General features: G+C 33.2%; 1 protein-coding gene across 2 annotated transcripts in view; it reads right to left on the bottom strand.

Annotated features, from left to right (window-relative positions):
* The window catches only part of LOC114334291 (UDP-glucose 6-dehydrogenase), a 97,600-nt gene that overhangs the window by 72,145 nt on the left and 6,962 nt on the right, over positions 1–18,493 (bottom strand). For both annotated transcript variants that reach the window (XM_028284328.2, XM_028284329.2), the window contains one exon: positions 1,629–1,809. In XM_028284328.2, the coding sequence (XP_028140129.1) occupies positions 1,629–1,787 (159 nt within the window). In that variant the 5' untranslated portion in view covers positions 1,788–1,809. The remainder of the gene's footprint in view (positions 1–1,628; positions 1,810–18,493) is intronic.

Genomic DNA, 18,493 nt, shown 5'->3' with positions numbered 1-18,493 from the left:
CAAAAATAACCAACCTCAAACAGTCAACGTAAAAATTCTGGTTAACATTAAAATGTTAAATTGAAGGGCTTAATGTGAAACAATGACAAGCCTCAAAAAGGTAAAAGTGAGATATTTGACTTTGAATGTTAAAAATAATATTAAAAAATCCAGTAACAACTTTTATTGTTTTAGTTTAGATATTTCGGTGCATCATGCCCTACGAGATCATAATTGACAACAATATTAATAAAATTACTTGAAACTCGAGAAAAAACAGCATTTATTTAAAAAAAAATGTGGCATGTTACATTATTCCATTAATAATAAATACCCAAATTTTAGATATAAGTAGATTCGGAATTTTCTATTATTGACTGAGTTCGTGGTGGTTTCAACCCTATACGTGTTAAACAGTGTTTATTTCTTTGTCTCCATCAACTTGTTGGAATTTTTGACGGGTGTGTTTGGTTTTGTCCTTTTTATTGACGGACCTTGTTTATTATCCTACAACCAAATGCACTAATATAACAAGCCACGTCATAAGCCACTACATTAATCTTGAATGGTAATAATGTGACAAGCCACATTTAGGAAAAAATTACATATCGCTGTATTTTCATTACTTGAGTCACTTCTAGATTGTACATAGTCAGGGTTACGGTCACTGTCATCGAATGTCAAGTCAACTTTACTATTTTTCGTGCTAGAATCATCAGAACTCAATAATTATCGGAATTGCTTCCGCCCATGTTCGCCATTTTGATGTGGCTTGTCATTATGTCGAGTAGATACTAGAGACAAACTAGACCTATGCAATAGTGTGACCATAGATTTATCGGGCCATCTATTAACGAAGGGCTGAGATAATTTGTTAGTGGCTTGTTATACTATTACTTTAACCAAGAATAACACTAACTTGTTTTGAAATCATGTGTGGCTTGTCATTGTTTCACATTAAGCCCTTCAATTTATAAGTTTTAACAGTTTATATTTATAAAATCCTTCAAATCAGCTGTAGACGCAGTACTACCATACCAATGTAACGTGACACAGGGTGACAAACAAAATTTCGACCAATTACGTGCCGAATTACATACAATAACAATAATTTTCGATACAAGAACTTGCATAGTGTCATACAGGGCACAAATGTACGTACAAGAAACGATACAAGAAAATGTATATAACTTTCTAATATCAGAAACGATATTAGAAATGATACAAGAAAATGCATAGTGCCATACAGCCTTAATTGCCATTTGGATCGCCAACCTTCGAAAGTAGACGGAGCAATAAGAAGAAGAAGATGATGTGTATAATATATTAGGATAGACACAGCAACAACTATAAAAAGTGTCCTAAACATATACCTACTTCGCTGAAGTATATGTTTTGATACGAAGTGGGAAAAAATTTTACGAATACGACACGATCAAATATTGTTTTGTTTGTATGTGCGTATTTGGTCGTTGTTTGTCTTGTGTTTAGCATTGTGAAAATCAAATTATATTTTAAATTTTTGGGAGTGTAGAGTGAAAATGTCTAATGATCTTTCGGACACCCGATTCTGTGTCAGGTATAATAGGAGAGTTCTTCGTCCATCCTCTTATATTATATGTCAATGAATAGGTATATCGTTCACTTACCTCATAAATTGGGAGTCTGTCGGAGTTCCATTGAGCTATTCGTTCTTCGCTAAGATCAGCAACTGTTACTTTAATATCTTTACATTTTAAAGCTATCACACTGCAGGTTGGCCCACCTACGTAACCAGCGCCAAGGCAACAAATATTCTTAATCGTCATGTTAATAACTGGTCTAGATATTCTAAAAAATATTTAAATATGCATGTAAGTTTTGTTTATTTAAAAAAGCAAATAAGTCGCCTGTTTATCTATTTTTCATGTTCTTTAAATATTGTTGAACGTTTAGCACGAATTTGAATTCGTGTCTTTTTTAATAATGTTTTCAAATTCTGTATATTATACATTTAGTTTAGGGGTATTAAAATTTATAGTCGAAGCAATAAAGCACTGAACCCCCGAAAAAAAAAACGAAAAAAAGACGGATCTTAATAATTATTTTTGCATTCGATTCGTGAATGCGCCAGGAAACTTTGTAACCCCTAGCCATGAGATGATATTGAAAAACTGCATACAAAAAATGCATTCTGAAAGTGCATCTCAAACAGACAATAAAAAAATTCAGAACTCATCAATTATTTGTTACTTGGGAGTTTTTGGGGTCGCTGAAAACGAATATGACGTCGTAAGTGATATCCGAAGTACCTGGTGCCCAGGGTACCTACTGTTTACCTCGTCTTGTGGAGTTTTCGGCAAAAAATGTATTAAAAAATTTGTCAACAATCATTACTCGGTGGGTTTTTGGGGTCGCTAACGACATATATGACATCAGAAGTGATCTCCGGAATACCTGGTGCCCAGGGTATCTACTGTTTACCTCGTCTTCTGGAGTCATATTCGTCGTTAAGGACCCCAAAAACTCCCCGAGTAATGATTTTTGACTAATATTTTAATAAACTTTTTGCCGAAAACTCCACAAGACGAGGTAAACAGTAGGTATCCTGGGCACCAGGTACTCCGGAGATCATTTCCGATGTCATATTCGTCATTGGTGACCCCAAAAACCTCGCTGGTAATGATTTTTGGCTAATTTTTTATTGAATTTGCCGAAAACTCCACAAGACGAGTTAAACAGTAGGTACCCTGGGCACCAGGTACTCCGGAGATCACTTACGACATCATATTCGTTTTCAGCGACCCCAAAAAACCACCTAGTAACACAATTGAACTCATTGCCGCCGATAATTATTGACGAGTTCTGAATTTTTTTTATTGTCTGTTTGAGATGCACTTTAAAGGCGGAGATACATATCCGCGCTGCGAACTTCGCGCCGTGTGAGCGGCGCGCGTTCGTGGCGCGGTTAATGTTTGTTAAAATTTTTCATTTTGACGAACCTTCCGCGATCCAGAGGAAACTTACGAACATTTAGTAATCGTAGATATTATATTAGTATTAAATGTGGGTGCCTACATTGGATCCGTTTTTCTCCGATCAGATCAGATCCGATATCGGCCGACGTCGGGAGTAGCTTCTCCTATTCTCATCGAGAAGTGTTTGGTTTCATTCCGATTGGTTGCAAGTTGGTTGCAAGTTGGTTGCAAGTTGGTTGCAAGTTGGTTGCAAGCTGGTTGCAAGTTGGTTGCAAGCTGATTGCAAGTTGGTTGCAAGCTAACATGTTTAAGTATATTCAATGTCATCATCTCCGTAAAGGCCGCGTCCCACCATCAAATAATTTGATCAAACTGGTTTGAGCAAACTGAAAGTGACAGTTCGTGACGTCACATCCTGAGTGTTCATTGTGGATAATAATGAAAAATTTTAATTTTAAATAAAGTACAAACAAGTTAGACAACTCAATACAAAAAATTTGATCAAACTAGACTGATAGTGAGAGCACAGATTTCTAGAATTTCAAAAAAACTGCAATTGTGACGTCACTTTGACGTACTTCCGGAGTTTGCTCAAACTGTTTGATCAAATTATTTGATGGTGAGACGCGGTCTTAACACATCTTCATCGGAACTCATTGTCGGTGGTCGGTGGTCGGAAGTTAACGGAACCAATGTAGGCACCCTCGCCGGAAAATCGGTCTATATCGGATCTGATCTGATCGGAGAAATACGGATCCCATAGGGCTTTTCATTCACAGTCATTTTTTTCGAGCTTCTGCCATATGTCGTATAATCCGTGTATATTAATATTATACACAGATTATACAAAATATGACAGAAGCTCGAAACAAATGACAATCGATGAAGGATCGGATCTGATCTGATCTGATCTGATCTGATCGGATCGGAGAATAACGGATCCAATGTAGGTGCGGCCTAAGACCAAATGTTTACCTTGTCAAAATCGTAAAAATTCTCGAATTTTAAGGGATTGTTTCAGTCCTGAAAATTTTAGGGACTACCTTTTTCGCTTTCCGGTGACACAATTATAATATATCTGCTTGCTCCAACTGCGTTGCTTCACCAGAAACAAAGTTAAATTTTTAATTTATGAATGTTTTTCTTATATTGATTTCCAAAGTGAAAGTCGAAACGTCAAGTAAGCTTGATTTCAAACTCGAATTGTGGCTTATGTCCAAATAAAATAGTAAATCTAATTTTGCATTTCTCACGCCGATTAGAAGATAACAATGAAATGACCTTTTTTACATTGATTCGCATGTATATTTTCTATTTCAGCTTCTATTTCCCTTCAGATATCGGCTTTAAGTTGTTTTTTTAAATGGTCCTTTGTTGAGGATCCCACAATAATGATTTTCCACGCTAAACATCAATAAGTTTGATATTTCCTTCCGACCACTGCATTACTAACAAATATTCAACTCAGGCGCCCCAAAACCAACAAACCACTCGCAGACCCGTCCAAATACGTATTGCGAACCACCAAAGCATTTGTTGAAAAGTTGACAGAAGTTAGATCGTGGTGCGCTGTGTGCGAGCCGTTTGTGTGCCACTTGAAAATACGTACTAATCTAACAAATATGCTGCGCGCGAGCGGCTCGCACACCGAGCAGAGCGCATATGTACACCCGCCTTAAGAATCCATTTTTTGTATGCAGTTTTCAATATTATCTCATGGCTAGGGGTCAGAAAGTTTCCTGGTGCATTCACGAATCGAATGCAAAAAGAATTAATTATTAAGATCCGTCTTGTCCTCTTTTTTCGGTGGTAAGGCTGATTTTAGTGCTTTATTGCTTCGCCTATTACTGTACATGTACATAGTACTTTTTAAGTCCATAAAAATAAACATAAATGCTTATGTTCCGTATTGATAAATAGACTTACGCCAATATAATCAATATAAGCTTAATAATTTTAAGTATATAATATGCATACAATATCTAATAATAAATTTAATTTTTTAGTATCAGCAATCATAGGAGGCTATATAAAAATTGTTAGAGGAGGGCAGACGTGAAGATGGCAGCAATTTAATTTAATACAAACGTTATCAGATAATGACAATTGTAATTATTAACTAATTCTTCTTCAGGTACGGTGTGCGTGTCCGTATTCAGAGGTTGACCGTCCTCATGTTTACAATTTCCTGAAGCCCTTCTCTATCGGCTGCTGCGCAGTTGCGCAAAATAATTCTTGTACTGTGGAACCACAGCATTGCCTAATATTACGCAGCCCTGAAAGTTTCTTTCGACCAATCCATCTCTTTCCCTTTATTTTTCTCCTCTTTATGATGTTTATGAGAAGACGTTCTGAATTCCTCATTTTAAGAACATCTTCATTCTATAGCATCACAATTCGAATGCTTCTAATTTGTTTAGCATTGTGTTTTTTAATGTCAATGTCTCACAACCATATAATAGGATAGACCACACATAACATTTCAGGAGCTTCTTGCGAATATGCATCGACATGTTTCTGTTACATAAAACTGGTTTCCAGGTCATAAAAGCCTTCCGTGATATTTCGATCCTAGTTATTATCTCTTCATCAGTCACAATTTACGTTGAACCAGCTACCAAGGTATTTAAAATGGTTTACACGATGTATCCCATAGAAAGCAAACTTTGACTCATATTAATCTTTCCAACTGCCATTCACTTTGTCGTTGAAATGTTAATTTTAAATAATCTCCGATAACTTGCTCCACTGACTAGATTTACTAAAGTCTGGAAATATTGTAAATTTTCTGCAAGCACGGCTGTATCGTCAGCGTATCTTATATTTCCAACCTTTCAGCTTCTTTGTCTGACACTTTGTCTTTGTACAGTATCCTAAACGTACCCCTTACGATACGAAGGACGTGGTTTTTGAATGAAATAAGCAAGAAACCTGTAAAAAGAGACATAAGTCTATAGTTCGTGGGGTCCAATCTCTAATGAACGTATCTTATATTTTTGATTATTTCTCCGTCTAGTCCTACTACCTGTCTGTCATCCCAAGCCTCCTTAAAGATTTCTTCAGAGTATAGATGAAAAAGACGAAAGTTTAAAATGTTCACCCAAATGGTGATGACATTGTTGTTTAAGAAAATTCATATACAAAATAGGTAGGTGTAGGTGAATGAACCACATGAACAAGAGAAATTATAGACCTTTCCAAGGCATTCTTCTACAGAAAGAATTATGAATATCAATAAAAAGAGCATACACAAAATAGTGTATATGTTACCGGTCAAACCCGATTTCAGGACAAACTAGTTTGGCCTAGGCCAAACTAGTTTGTCCTAAACGCGATAGGATAAACTAGTTTAGCCTAGGCCAAACTAGTTTATCCTGATATTTATACGGACACTGCAGGATAAACTAGTACGGCCTAGCATAAACATTATAGCGTACCTACAAAGCCAAAATGAATAGATAAACTGAATAACATACTCTGTAAATGGATTAAAGATAATTATTTTTATTAAAACTATTATTATTATTATTAAAAATTATTATTTATTTTTCCATCGAGTGCTTTGATGGCACTTATCTATAACTGCATAGTATCATTGCCTTCTTGCACTTGCATCTGTTTGTGGAGCAGTTTTTGTCGCAGATGCTATTTACAAGACCTTGTCCTGAACCAACTGAATTTATCATAGCTTATTAACACATTCATGGATACGACTGCATATGCAGACACTTACAAAGAGACGTGACTGTCTGCCTATGAAGTCGTATCCGTGAATGTGTTAAGTAAGAAAAAATAAACCCAGAATATAATTTCTGAAGGACACCAAGTTTGGTGCCAACTTTGTAAAATCCTTCGTCATCCTGAAGAATAACTCCAATGATGTTTCTGAGATCAACTTTGCCTGTTAGCATCACTGTCTTCTCTAAGATTAACATTGAAATTATTGTCTATTATCTTCCTTGAGTTATCTTCATCCTGAACGTCATTTCAATAGACGGAGAGCTAGAGCCGAAAAATCATCGTCATAAGTAATATGGAGTTTGTCCTGTGAAATCCGTCCATTGTATAATATATTGATATTGTATATTGTATATTGATAATAGTTATGATCCCTTTCAGGCTGACATCTCAGTGGATACAGGAAGTAGCAATAAGGCGTGAAAGGGGAAAATTAGTGCGGTCACTAAAGGTTTCACCTCCTATTTCGTTGAACCTCCATCGATTTCTATGAAAATTGGTCAGTAGTTAGAACATAACTCAAGAAATAAAAGTGACATGGTGCCAATTTGCGTTTTTACCCTGGGGGTAGATGCTATCCCTTTCTGGGAGTAAATTTTTTTTATAAAAAATTACCCCACAAATCGATAGAGGGACAAATTTTAAGCAAAATTTGTTATATCAAGTTATTAAAATAAATCAATACTTTTTGAGTTATTAAAGATCAAAAATTTGAATTTTTCGTGAAAAAAATGCATGGTGTAAAGCGGTTTTTCATAAATGATTCAAAAACTATAAGTTCTAACAATATAGTTACGATTACCAAAATTGAAGATAATAAAAAGTTAAATAGATTGCTTATTTGAAAAACCTTTTAGAATTAATTATAAGTGAGTTATAGGTGATTGAATGTATATTTTTTTCGGCTAATACTCAAATCTAACTATTCAAGCTTAATAACCTATTTTATAAACTATACATACTTAACACTTGCATACATACTTAACAAAGTACTCAAGAACACCTATCAAATGAGCTTCAGATGAAGTTGATGGCATAAAAGCTAAGCAAGTTATGATAAAAATAAGAGAACCCTTTTTAATTTTTTAGGAAAAGGTGAAAAATAAAACATACGCGATTTCCACAAAAATTAAAATTTATAGTAGGCCCTATAAGGCTTTCTTTATTTTAGCATAGCTAATAACCTCAAAAATTTTGACCGATGTAGAAAGCATATTTTTGAAAAACAAAATGATTTTAAAAATAATTTTTCAAATTTTCGTAAATTTCATTTTCTTTTGATAATAACTCCAAAAATAATCGATATACGTAAAAAATGATACAAAACTAAATTTTAGTTTTTTCCTTAGCAAATGTGTTACTTTTTTTATTATTTTTATAGGACAAAACATAACGGAGATAGAAACGTTTAAAACATAAATTTTACTGCGAGAACCATGTAACAGAGACCCGTTAACCTTTTATCTTTTAAAAAAATAAGGGATATAAAATATTAAGTTCAATACTATTTTATAGCCCTTGAAAGTACCTTTTAAACGGTTTTTAGCTAAACCTGATATCATAAAAACTAATGGAGATATTCTAAAAAAACAATAATATTTTTTTGGAAAAAAATTTGGAGCATAAATTTTATTGCTATCAATTTCTTCGGAAGCTCATTTGATAGATACTTCTGACTACTTTAACAAGTGCTTAAAGCTCCTTTTCTGTTTTGTTTGTACTCCTTTTGCTCATTAAGCTTAAGGTATCCTCTAGCGACTCACCAATTTTCATAAAAATCGATGGAGTTTCAACGAAATCGGAGGTAATAGCTCATACTCACCTTCAGTGGCTGCACTAAATTTTCGGAGAAAAAAATCGTCATCGATAATATGCTTAAAAATTTTCCCGATTGAAAGCCTTAACCCATGCCCAGTTCAACAAAATCCGAAAGGGCTGACATCTAATTGGATACTAAAGGGATGGCGGTTAAGGATAGAGAGGGAGGAAATTTTGGAAAAAAATCGTCATCGATAATATGTCATCCATTTTGATTTCTCAATATTGAACCATTAAGTGTCTAAATTCAAAAGGGCTGACGGCTACGTTGGTACCGAGGGCAGTAAAATAGGGTTAAATTGCCCCTAGCACATATTTAATATGTTCAATTTCTTATTTAGACATATAACTTGGTTGTTTCTATTTATAAGCTTTTAAAATTGTTTTAAGATATTTACGTAAAATGTAGCAACAATGTGTTTAATATATGTCAAATGTAGCCATTATTGGATACCCCCAGTATCTGGACATATTCCGTTTATATTGATAGAAAAATTTTTACATTAAAAAATTTAATTAAACTTCGAAATAATTATAAAAATAACATACAATTAAGGTATTCGTTTTATCATCCATAATGACAGTTGTTAGCTTCAATGTAATATCTGGACATCTCATTTTTATTAAATCCGATTAATGGTAAATGTTAAATAAATGTATTCACTTAACTTTTGCGTATAAATTTTTAATAAATTTTTGATATTGTAGATATTCAAGGTTACAATTAATAAAATAAATAAATAGTTAATAAATAAACAATATTATCTTCTAAATTATTTTTTATTTTTCTGGTATAAATTAATTTTTAATATTTTATATTTTATAAAATGCATCATTTTTCCGTTATTTAAGCTTGAATACTAAGATACATCTGAGTACTAGCCGAAAAAAATATAAATTCAATCACCTATAACTCACTATAAATTCATTCTAGTATGTTTTTCAAATAAGGAATCTATTAGATTTTTTATTATCTTTAATTTTGGTAATAACAATTTTTTGGTAAAACTTATAGTTTTTGAATTATTTATGAAAAACCGCTTTATACCATGCATCTTTTTCACGAAAAATTATTAAAATGTTTGATCTTTAATAACTCAAAGAGTGTTGATTTATTTTATTAACTTGATATAACAAATTTTGCTTAAAATTTGCCCCTATATCGATTTGAGGGGTTAACAAAATAATTTCCACCCACGAGAAGGGGTGGCATCCACCCCCAGGGTAAAAGGGTTGGCACCATGTCACTTTTGTTTCTTGAGGTATTCTCTAACCTAACTACTTACCAATTTTTATGCAAATCGATGGAGGTTCAACGAAATAGGAGGTGAAAACCTTTCGTGACTGCACTAATTTTCCCCTTTCACCCCTTATTGCTACTTACTGTATCCACTGAGATGTCAGCCTGAAAGGGATCATAATTATCAATATACAATGGACGTATTTCACAGGACAAACTCCATATTACTTATGACGATTATTTTTCGGCTCTAGCTCTTAGTCGGTTGCAGCTACGAGAGATTCAGTTGAATCAGAACAAAGTTTTTTTCAAATACAAAAACTGTTCCATAAACAATAATATTCCGTAATAATTCTAAGTGTCAGCAAAGCACTGCATTAAATAACATATAATATTTTTTATAACTGCGGTATAATTATTGTTTTTATAAAAAAAAACACTGATTTTATTTAATAATACAGTGGAACCTCAATAACTCGGATTAATCGGGACCGCGGCCGATCCAGGTTATCGAGAATCCAGGTTAGCCGGAGAATACGGTAAAAATTAATAAAATGCAGTATACTTACAGATAACCATTATAATTACAAAAACATGAAACACATATGCACAGTACACATCTAAATTACGTATAGTTTTATAGAGTGTAGAGTATTGTTCATTTCTTGGTAAAAAACTCAGTCATACTGTAGATGTAGGTACCGACACCATATTATGCTGCAATAAATTGATTTTAAAGATTCGCCTTTATCAATCCTACCTAATGCTTCTCGTTTCTTTTCCATTGTCACTACAACATTTTTACGTTTTGTTGCCATTACGTAGACAAAAAACACGTAAACACATTCTGAAGCACGATTACAGAACGGAAGTGAACAATACGACTGTACTACACACAATACGATCACAAGGAACAATGTTGTTATTTAAGAACAGACGAAGACCATTGTTTTAAAAAAGAATTTTTTAAATATTCTTTTAGTCTATTTTAAACAATGCTAAGACAGTTTGACATAAATAAAGGAAAAGGAATACAGACAGGTGCCTGTTCTTTCCGATAAGCCGAGACGGTCGCTCTGTCGCCGTGTGCCATGAATCATTTTTACTATCGTATAGTTCAAATTACATAAATGCACATTATCTCTCAAACATTATTTTGCCTACATTCATTTTTATTTGATAAAATTGTTAAATTGTTTATTTGTTAAAATGTTTTTCTGATGAAAATCGGTCCCGGTTAGCCGGACTTCCGGGTTATCGGGGCCGACTTATCAGGGTTCCACTTTATTTCCAATTGTCCATTAGTTTATGCCGAATCATGATCATTTTAATAAAAATGAGTGTCTTACATCCACTTACAGAGTATTATATTCAGTTTATCTATTTATTTTGGTTTTGTAGGTATTAGGTATAATGTTTATACTAACTAGACCGTACTAGTTTATCCTGAAGTGTCCATATTAATATGAGGATAAACTAGTACGGTCTAGTTAGTATAAACATTATACCTAATACCTACAAAACCAAAATAAATAGATAAACTATTACATAATATGAGGATAGTTTGGCGTAGGTCAAACTAGTTTGTCCTGAAATCGGGTTTGGCTGGTAACTTATATATTATAAATGCTTGACAGTGGACTACAACATGTAGCCCCATGAGAATAGGAATGGGGCGGAATTGGACGTTTCGATGCCGCCGGTTCATCGCCGGCCGTTTCGATGCCGCCGGTTCATCGCCTGTCCATTTCATCGCCGTCATATCTCGCATTTCCTAGAATTCCTAATTAATACTAAAAATAAATAATAATTGCAAATGTCGAAAATTCGGAAATATATCAGATAGCGATTAATTGACTGGCGATGAATCGGCCGGCATCGGCATCGAATTGGCGGCATCGAAACGGCGGCGATGAAACGTCCTAGACCCGGAATGGGGGGACTTCGTTGGATCAGTTGATCAGGTAGTTTTTGCGAAAAATTCAGCAAGACATAGTATGGTGTACTCGTATATTGTTCTGAAGCTATTTCCTTGTGGCATTTTTGCAATTAACTATTCTAAATGGGAAATAAGCCACAACTTAACTAAAAAATGATTTTATTAACGTTTCGACATCCAAATCGGATGTCGTAGAGTGAAAATAATAAATTTAAATGAATAAGAAAAATACATTTTTACAAAAATTTACAGAAAGGAGAAAGAAAAGAAAATAATTCGGCAAAAATAATTTTTGCAGATAGTCTAGAATCTAGATGGTTTGCAAAGAATAATGTCGCTCAGATCAGAGAAATAAGTAGAGAACACGGACTTTATCTCAATATGAAAAAAAACTAAGTATGTACATGGTAGTCAGTAACCGCGAGATATTAAATACACAGCTTTTGGTTAACCAACAACCAATTGACAGAGTGGACAATACATACAGTACCAACATAAACAGCCAATGGGACCACTCAAGTGAAATAAAACAACGCATAGGAAAAGCGAGATCAGTGTTTATAATGATGGTCTCTTTTCAGAAGTCACGATTTACCACTTGCTACCAAAATCTCTATCATCAGATTTTTTTTTGAAGTTATACTTCTTTAGGCGCGATGGGAGTGAAATTTAATATGCGCGAATTCATCAAAAACCTTGTTCCCCGGCGCAGATTCATTATACCTTTGCTCTGATTGGGTGTTCAAATGACATGACAATAATGGTTCAATATGGAGGTTACGGAAAAACAAATATTGTATATTAGTTTTTATTGTTGTGAGGACACAGACAAAAGCAAGTTTATAATTGTAGTAACTTTTTAAATAGTTTTTAAAAGCAACAGGTACGTACTTAATTGTTAATGTTTCAGTATTGTAATAAAAAATTACATAAGTACTTACCTATTTGGAAAATGTATGTACCTATCTATTAGTAGGTAATGCTTTGATTTACATAATTTGATTACCAACAAAATTTCTACCACTCTTCATCTAATATATCTATTGTTTTCTTACTCTATGTTTTGTTGTATTTTAATATTTTAATTCCCTTTGTGAACACAGACACACACAAAATCAAACTAATTTGATTAAATTCAGAACTGTCAAACAGTAAAACGTTCAGTTAGCCTACGTTCCCACATGACAAGTACGTGTTAGTGGTCAAGTCGGGTGACGGGTGTGTGTAAGTGGATTTCAACTCTAAGCACGCGGGTTCGAATCCCAATGCAAGTTTTTATTGTTTTATACCTTTTATGATTGTGAATATATTTGTTATATAATTTTTTTCAGAAAATGCGTATTTAGTTAAAATTTTTGCCAACAATTGTTCAGAAATCATTTCTTTGGTGCATTTTTCAATGTGTTTGTGTGTGTTTTATTCTTTTATTTTTTTAATTTTTGGTATTGTTTTAATAAAAATGTTTGGAAAGTAGTAAGTATTAAAAATTAGTTTAATATTTAAATAAAATATAAATAAACTGTTTAAAGTACATATATTAATTTCGTTAGAATCATATAATAGAAGTATAACTTCTTACGTGCGTACAATTCTTTTTTTTTTTGGCACAGGCTTTTGCCATTCAGCCAGTCACAACTTTTTAAGTTCTTCCTAAAGCAAAGAAAAGAAAGTAATTATCACAATACCTATTTGATTATCAGTAAGGAATAAACATGGTTACTCGCTTCTCGTCTAGGGACACATCAAAACATTAAATTAATACACAAACTATCATCAGATGCTATGTATTTTATACGTTATTATACGGAGTAGAGGCCTGGGCACTTTCCGAAGCTTCTTTAAGAAAACTAGAGGCATTCGAGATGTGGTGTTACAGACGCATTTTAAGAATTTCGTGGGTGGATCGTGTTACTAATGTTGAGGTCCCACGTATTATAGGCAAGGAATGCGAGATTATTAACACCATCAAAGAGCACTAACTAGAATATCTTGGACATGTTATGAGGAATAAACAGAGATATGGCTTGTTGCAACTCAATCTTCAGGGCAAGGTATTTGAGAAGAGAGCAAGCCAAGTTAGGATAGCCATGCTGATCGCCAACATCTGGAACGGATAGGCACCATAAGAAGAAGAATACATTCAATGTTGTGGAGTAGAAACCTGAAGAAAATTAAAGTACCTAAACCTGTATAATACCATGCTTCAGTGATTTAGTCTTCAGTTTATATCCAAAATATTTTTACACTAAAAACCAAAAAAAAATGAATAATTTTGATCGCAAAGTTTTCGACGTTGCGTTAGTTGCAACAAAAATTAAATATTTAGTGATTGGAATTTGAAGGAAAAGACCTTGTTGAAAGGACAGATATATATGTTACTTACAGATAAAAAGCTTCGTGCAAATTTAAAGGTTTATTGTTTTTTTAATGATTGTTTTATGAGTTAAAACTATGTATGTTTACTCGTATATTTTAACACCCAAGGATTCATTTATTTGTATGTGTTCATTTTAATCAAGTTCAACCATTCTAATGATTCGATGGGATTTCACTTAACTTAAGGTTGCTGATATCATCCCATACTGTAGTTTCTTAAAATGATGATGAATTAACCTTGGGGCATCTAAAGAATCGATACACGAAAACATTTAATTTGGAATTTCTTCTGTATGATCAATTTCCAAGTATAGTATTTCTTACGCGATAAAGTATATTTTTAAACCAGAGCCTCATGTCATTTTTTATATGGAAAAATGCGTAAATGACACGAATCATTTAATTCTGAAATATTCAAATGTATAATGCACAATAAAAAACCGCTAGACGCCGTAAAAATGAGTGGCGCATACAATATTCCAGCTACAAAAGATCTGATATGAATATTACGTGGCGCGAAACGTATTTTCATTTTGATGCAAAAAATTTTAGTTTTATTTTAAAAGATTTTTCCATAATATTTGCTAAATTTGAAGTAAACGCGCCACAAAAGAGTTTCAAAATTCAAACTGTGTCAAAGTTACTCTTTTGTGGCGCGTTTACTTCAAATTTAGCATATTATATTATGGAAAAATATTTTAAAATAAAACTAAAATTTTATTTTGCATCAAAATGAAAATATATTTTCGCGCCTCGTAATATTCATATCAGATCTTTTATAGCTGGAATATTGTAAGCGCCACTCATTTTTACGTCGTTTAGCTGTTTTTTATTCTTGTATCACAAGTTTTTCCAAGTTTTTTTATAAATTAAATGTATGAAGTTGAATGCAATTTTTCTCAATTACACGTTAAGCTTTATAAATGGTCGCCTTTGTCGCATTATTTCCCAAATGATCTAGTGTCCATCGAATGTACACTAGATTTTTTTCTATTCGAAATAGATTGAAAAAAATTATTGGGATGGTCGGTTAATGAACTCGGATTGCCCGTTGCCAGATCAAATTTAGCGTCGTAACCACTACAACTACATAAACCATTTCGGGAATAATCGTTAATTTTATTATACTTTTGTAGCTTAATAACTTCTAAACGGCTTAACCGATTTTGATCACTAAACATGAGTTTGAAACGTATTAATAAGTAGTATCTGATGCATCTAAGGTCAAGTATGATAACTGAAGCTATTACAGGAATTATTGAGCTTGAAAAACCGTTTTTCCCATAGGAAATAGATTTGATCATACTTATGAAGCCTATAACTTAAAAATGTGAATTTTCCCGGATATGAGGTATACACCGTCAGATTCTAAAGTTCTACAAACGCTCAGTTATTGGCGCAATTCGTAGTTTGAAATTTTGAGTAATTGTCGAAAAACCAAAATTTTCAAAGTTTAATTTTTCAGTTTTTCGGCGATACTGAGCCGTGTGTATCTCTGATCCTGACGGCTTAGACACCATTTGAAAGCTTAACTCAACACTATTGATTTGGTGTATTTGCGGTTCTCCTGTCTCTTCTTGAACCGAAGATATATACCCCCAAAATATGCCGTTTTGTACCTACCAAGTCCTATAGCTGGCTTATGGGTGGTCAATTGTCACAAACTACACCGGTTCTAAATCGGCCCTGATCCCCTCTTCAAACACAGAAAAAAAATTCAGATCGGTTTAACTTTTCCAGCCACATACATACATATCCATAAACATTTTCCCTTTTTTAAATAGAAATTTAGTCATATTTCTGAGCTCGATAACTTTTTAATGGTATAACCGATTTTCAAAATTAGACATGCGTTGGAAACTACTATTAGAAGCCGCAAAGCTCGTACTTAAATTTTCGAAATTTTTGGGAGTTTTGGGGAAGAGAACGAAAAACAGGCCCTAGGTAAATAGGAAGGGCAGTAAAATCCACACCCTTGGACCAAAATGGATGGTTGATATATGAATGGGTGAGTCTTTTCCTGAACTTTAAGATGGGAGTTGGTACAATTTTCAATTCCGTGAGATTTAGAAAATCGAAAATTTCGTGTATATACAGGGTGAGGCAGATAAAGGGCCTATTAGAAGTATCTCGAGAACTAAAGGTAAGAGAATCATGAAAATTGGAATACAGGGGTTTTGAAGTATGAGCTATTTAATGAAAATATGTTGGTCTCTTTTCTACTTCCGGTTATATCGGAAGTTGATTGTAACTTCGTTTTTTTTTAAATAGGATACCCTGTATATTTTTACATTTTTGGATTCTGCTCGATGTCTTCTTTCTTCAAATATGAGGTTTTGTAATTTACAGGCTAGTTTAAAAGATAATTATGGTTTTTTATAAATTTTGTAGCAAACTTCACACCCTGTAGAATTGTACTGATTTGATATCAAAAACTCCATTTATGTTCAAATGATTTTTAATATAGTCTACTATTACTAAAAATTAATAATATAGCGAAATGTTTAATTTTAGTATACAGGGTTGGTCGAAACTCGGAATGAGTATTTTCTGAGTTTTCTTAAATGGAACACCCTATATTTTTGTATTGTAATGAAATGATATTTTATAGTACTTTTTTATTTCTTAAGCATTCCCTATACCTAACTGCTTTAGTTTGTAAGTTATTCGTACTTCTTTAAGCCAAACATTAATTGCAACAAAAATTATGTGAAATTTTATTAGGTTTGCCGTGAAAATATTCAATCATAAATAATTTTTCGAAAAGAAATACATATTAATCTCTATTGACCCTTAATTTATTAATACTGGTTGATATATCAAAATACCTACGTAGTTAAGATTGTTGGTCGGTTAAATATTAATAAAATCATACAATATTCTATCTAGTTGGCTATGACTTTGACACTAAATTCTTAAACATTTGCTTTTCTTAAACATTCTACTATTTTTGCAGTTCCAGTTGCTTTGCTACCATTACTAATATGAATTTTTCTAATGAGGAACTGATTCAGATGTTTTTTTGTTCTAGGAGAGTATAACAAATAAAACTGTGCTACTAGCAATAAAGACTTGTTTACACGGGTAGAGTTTTGAGGAGAGTAGAGTAGCGAAGAGAGTAGACTCTACTCCCTACTCTACCAAAAATGGCTTGATACCGTTTACACGAGGAGAGTACAAGTATAGTACTGATGCTAGTATAGTGAACGCGATTTTTTTGATTTTTGTATTTTTAAACACTCTTGATTATAAGTGCACCTTAAATTCTTAATTTTTTGCTTGAGCGCGTTTACTCCAAGCCCCCTTTGCCATTCTTTCGACGATCATCCTCCGCAGCTTGTCTCATACTTTTATTTCTGTAGTGTACACTACCTAAATTCCATAAACACTGGTATTCGCCATACAGCTCTATAAGTTTTAAAGTTTTATCTTCGGTGAACTTCATTTTCACTATTTACACAAAACACAATTCCAGCCGGAATGACAGCGTCCCTACGTACTCTCCTACCTACTCTACTCTACCAGAATTGAGCGCGTTCCATGGGTAGAGTGCTCAGGCGAGTTGACATTTTGGCGGTGGTGGTGGTAGTACAGTAGGGCTATTTTGCCACATGTTGCTAGTCACTCTACTCTACCACCTACTATACACTCTACTTGCTACTCTACTGTGCTGAGCGTTTTTACGGGTAGAGTCACTCTACTCTATCAAGTACTTGCATCATTACTCTACCCGTGTAAACAAGCCTTAAGAATTTATCATCAGCAATTCCATGATAGATGACAACCAAAAAGAGAAACTTTTCAAAATTTACTATTAGAGCGGTTTCAACGAACTGGACATTTAGATTACGAGAAATCTGATCGGACAAAAACTATTGTAAATGATTAAAATGAATTAAGTGTTAGTATCACTGAGAATCTACATATTAGTACATATATTAGTATGAACGTTCTCGTAATCTAAGTGTCTAGTACGTCGAAACTATTCTAGTAAACTGAAAAGTTTTTCTTCTTTGGTTGTCGTCTATCAAGGAATTGCATATGATAAATTCTTATTGCTATTTAGTAGTACATTTTTATTATACTCTCCTAGAATCAGTTTCTCATTACAAAAATTTATATTAGTAATGGTAACAAAGCAACTAGAACTATAAAAATAATATAATGTCTAATGTTTAAGCAAGATTAGTGTCAAAGCCATAGCCAAATAGGTATAATATGGTTTGTTTTTATTAATATTTTATGCACCAACAATGTTAACAACGTAGGCATTTTGGTATCTCATCCAATATTAATAAATTAAGGATCATTCTAGATTAACATGTATTTATTTTCAAAAAATTATTAAGATTGAATATTTTCACGGCAAATCTAATAAAATTTCAAGTAATTTTTGTTGCAATTAATGTTTGGCTTAAAGAACTACGAATAACTTACAAATTAAAG

Source organism: Diabrotica virgifera, chromosome 10, assembly GCF_917563875.1.
Source record: "Diabrotica virgifera virgifera chromosome 10, PGI_DIABVI_V3a".
NCBI classification, from domain to species: domain Eukaryota; kingdom Metazoa; phylum Arthropoda; class Insecta; order Coleoptera; family Chrysomelidae; genus Diabrotica; species Diabrotica virgifera.
The sequence above is the reverse complement of the archived record's forward strand: the minus strand, read 5'-3'. Positions and strand labels throughout refer to the sequence as shown.